Source organism: Cystoisospora suis (assembly GCF_002600585.1).
Source record: "Cystoisospora suis strain Wien I chromosome Unknown contig_5296, whole genome shotgun sequence".
Lineage (NCBI taxonomy): Eukaryota > Apicomplexa > Conoidasida > Eucoccidiorida > Sarcocystidae > Cystoisospora > Cystoisospora suis.
Genome location: NW_027158086.1, coordinates 1 through 393, shown reverse-complemented (window position 1 = coordinate 393; position 393 = coordinate 1). Strand labels below are relative to the sequence as shown.

General features: G+C 69.5%; 1 protein-coding gene across 1 annotated transcript; it reads right to left on the bottom strand.

Annotated features, from left to right (window-relative positions):
• CSUI_009103 (uncharacterized protein) lies at positions 1-389 on the bottom strand (the record flags this gene model as incomplete). The annotated part of the gene is made up of 1 exon (XM_068069222.1): positions 1-389. A coding segment is annotated over one exon (387 nt), but the record flags the coding sequence as incomplete, so codon positions are not given.
• Positions 390-393: the final 4 nt, after the last annotated feature.

Genomic DNA, 393 nt, shown 5'->3' with positions numbered 1-393 from the left:
GGGGGGTAAGGAGGTGGAGGAGGGTCTGAAGGCGGGGGAGGATATGGCGAAGGGGGAGAGTCTGGCGGTGGCGACGGCGGCGAGTCCGGCGGTAGTGGGCCAGGAGGTGGTGAACCCGGAGGCGGCGAAGTCGGCGGCGGTGTGTCCGGTGGCCCCGGATAGTACGGCGGGGAAGGAGGGTAGTATGGCGGGGAAGGAGGGTAGTAAGGAGGCGGAGGAGGATAGAATGGGGGTGGCACCGGGCTCCCGGGAGGAGGAACTTGGGGCGGCGTTGGGGGCTGATAGGGTGGTGGGCCAGGTTGGGGAGCGGGGTCAGGGTTGGGCTGCTCGGGAGGCGGACGCGGAGGAGGCTCTGTAGGAGGAGCGTCTCCTGGGGGCTGATATTCCGGTGGC